General features: G+C 40.7%; 1 protein-coding gene across 1 annotated transcript; it reads left to right on the top strand.

The window, feature by feature from the left end:
• Positions 1-1,630: 1,630 nt before the first annotated feature.
• On the top strand, positions 1,631-2,618 carry LOC100464291 (olfactory receptor 11H6-like). The gene is given in 3 exon segments (XM_011218315.3): positions 1,631-2,114; positions 2,117-2,563; positions 2,566-2,618. Coding segments are annotated over 3 exon segments (984 nt in total).
• Positions 2,619-2,987: the final 369 nt, after the last annotated feature.

Genomic DNA, 2,987 nt, shown 5'->3' on the forward strand with positions numbered 1-2,987 from the left:
AAAAACTGTCATCTAGCTACTATGTGGGTAACAGTCTCTAGGCACATAAAAATGGAAACAGGCAATTTAAGAGGGTTTTGTAGTAGTCAAAATGAGAATTTCATGGTAGCATGCATCAGGATGAAAGCTGATAGGAATGCTAAAAACTGTTCAGATTCTGAATGTTTTGAACATGAACATGTTTTGAACAGAGCCCTTGTTGATGTAGAGTATTGAGAGGAGTGGAAAGGATGTGACCAATGTGTATAGCCTGAGCAGCTGAGTGATTGGTGGTGCCATTTGTGATATGGCGGTGAAGGAAGGATCGGCCAGTTTGAGAGGAGAAGAATCAAAAAGAGTTTAATCATAGGCATGTTCCATTAGATATCAAATGGAGATATTAAGAAAGAAATTGGGCAGATAAATCCAGGTTGTGGAAGAGACTTCACAGCTAAGGAGAGAAAAATCTGGCTTCATCTTACATAGATGGTTGGTTTTTATATCAAGGGCTAACTGGCAGGTCACTTACAGAGAGAGGATCATTGGGGAAGGAAAAATATCAAGGATTAGGTCCAGTGGGAGGGAGGGGGGAGAACAAAACATGTACAGATCAAGTCAACCAGGAGAAACTCTGACACAGAAGCCTGAGATAATACATAGAGAGAAATGAGAATGACTAGTCTATGCACAGATCTCCAACTAATATAATTCAAATCTCAGAATGCTTTCAGTGATATAACACCGTAGTTATTTTTACTTTACATGACAAAATATATATAGAATACCATCATGAGGTATTTTCCCTGCATGTGATAAATTTCAAATGAGGACTGAAGCCTGTGTACTCTAGTTAGGGTAAATCTCAGTTAAAAGAGACCATTAGTCTTTAGTCTAAACCTCATTCATTCAGGGGCACCTGGGTGGCACAGTTGGTTAAGCATCTGCCTTCGGCTCAGGTCATGATCCAAGGGTCCTGGGATCGAGCCCTGCGTTGGGCTCCCTGGTCAGTGGGGAGTCTGCTTCATCCTCTCTCTCTGTGATCTCTCTCACTTTCACTGTCTCTCAAATAAATAAAATCTTTAAAAAAACAAAAGTCAAAAAAATAAGCCTTATTCATTCATACCAATTTCACCTAAAATGTTTATTCAAGGTGACAGAACAAGCAGCTTACTCCTCTTCAGCAACAAATATTTAACTGCAAAGGGAACCAAGTTAAAAATAAAGAATGCTTTGAAGAATTGTGCCTATGTCACAAACCCTGAAAGAAAGTAATATTGCAAATTGTGTGATTTCAGGAGATCTTTAAAAATAAGAAGGCACACAAATGTCAAAGAGGCCTTGCTGTAAGCAATGGTTGATTTAAAGTTGATGTTCCTGAACTTGCCTGAAAGCCTCTGAATGACAAGAAGCATCTATCTTAATTTTATGTAGCATTGAGGACACAAAAAAAAGGCAGGGGCTTAACGGTCCATGGTGGGCATGAGGATCATGATGGTAAGCTGTAACAAGCACCCACACCCCCAAGTTCCTTATTTCCTCCCAATATCACTGGGGCAAATAGTGCTAAATATATTTAAGTAATCTAAAACCGTGCTGCCAATTGAAATATAAAGAAGATTGGAGAACATCTTAAGATGTAGTCATTTGTAACATGGTGATATCTTATTGCAGTTTGAAGAGGAAAAAAATGATAAACCCAGTTGAAAATAACCACTCTGACCCTGTGAGTGAATTCATTCTTCTTGGATTCCCTTGTTCCTGGAAGATTCAGATCCTCCTCTTCTCATTCTTCTTTGCAGTCTATGTCCTGACACTAACTGGAAACCTGTGCATTATCTGTGCAGTGTGGTGGGACAACCATCTCCATGCTCCCATGTACATCCTGCTGGCCAATTTTGTCTTCCTGGAGATGTGGTATGTCACTTCTACTGTCCCCAAGATGCTCGCCAACTTGTTCCCTGAAACCAGCACCATATCCTTCCATGGCTGCTTCCTCCAGTTCTACTTCTTCTTCTCCATGGGCACCACTGAGACCTTCTTCTTGTCTGCCATGGCCTTTGACAGGTACCTTGTTATTTGCAGGCCCCTGCACTACCCCACTGTCATGAATGTTCAGCGCTGCATCAGAATAGGAGCTGATGCTGTGTGTGTGGCTTCTCTTGTTTTCTCCTCCCAGTTTACCTGATCTCCCAACTTCCTTTTTATGGTCCCAATACAATTGATCATTTTTTATGCGACACAGGGCCCCTTATGAATCTGTCCTGTGTGCCAGCTCCTGCTACTGAGATCATCTGTGCCGTCTTTAACTCAGTCCTCATTTTCTCCACCTTCCTCTTCATTACCAGCTCCTATACTCTAGTCATCAGAGCTGTGCTGAAGGTCCCCTCAGCAGAAGGCCGGCAGAAGGCCTTCTCCACGTGTGGCTCCCATCCTGCTGTAGTGTCCCTGTTCTATGTTTCTATCATGGTGATGTACGTGAGCCCAATGGCAGACAATCCAGCAGGGATCCAAAAAATTGTGACTTTATTTTATTCTGTGATGACTCCATTTTTCAATCCCTTGATCTATAACCTCCAGAATAAAGAGAGAAGAAAGCCCTGAGAAAACTGTATAGGATTATGAGATTTGGTCAAAGATAACCTCTCAAGAGCTAGAATCCATATATGTGTAGGACACATAGTGATATCAACTTATAGGAAGTTAATGGTCTTAAGTAAATTTGAGAGGCAAATATGTCTCCCGTATTCTCTGGAATATTTTTAGAAATGCATCTCAATGAAGCAAATAGCAAATAAGATCTTACAAGAACTTGCATCAATCTATAATTTATACTAGGCTTCATTGTATTATTATTCCTGTGTGTCTTGCATGCAAACANGTCTTGCATGCAAACAGGAAAATGTGAAACATTATCAGGACTCTTTGGAGAAAACCAAGTATAACCCAGATGTCACCTGGTCAGCTTCTATCTTTTACAGATATAGGTAAATTTGTCTCTGATACCCAGT

The sequence above is a fragment of the Ailuropoda melanoleuca genome, unplaced genomic scaffold (genome assembly GCF_002007445.2).
Source record: "Ailuropoda melanoleuca isolate Jingjing unplaced genomic scaffold, ASM200744v2 unplaced-scaffold6701, whole genome shotgun sequence".
Taxonomy (NCBI): Eukaryota; Metazoa; Chordata; class Mammalia; order Carnivora; family Ursidae; genus Ailuropoda; species Ailuropoda melanoleuca.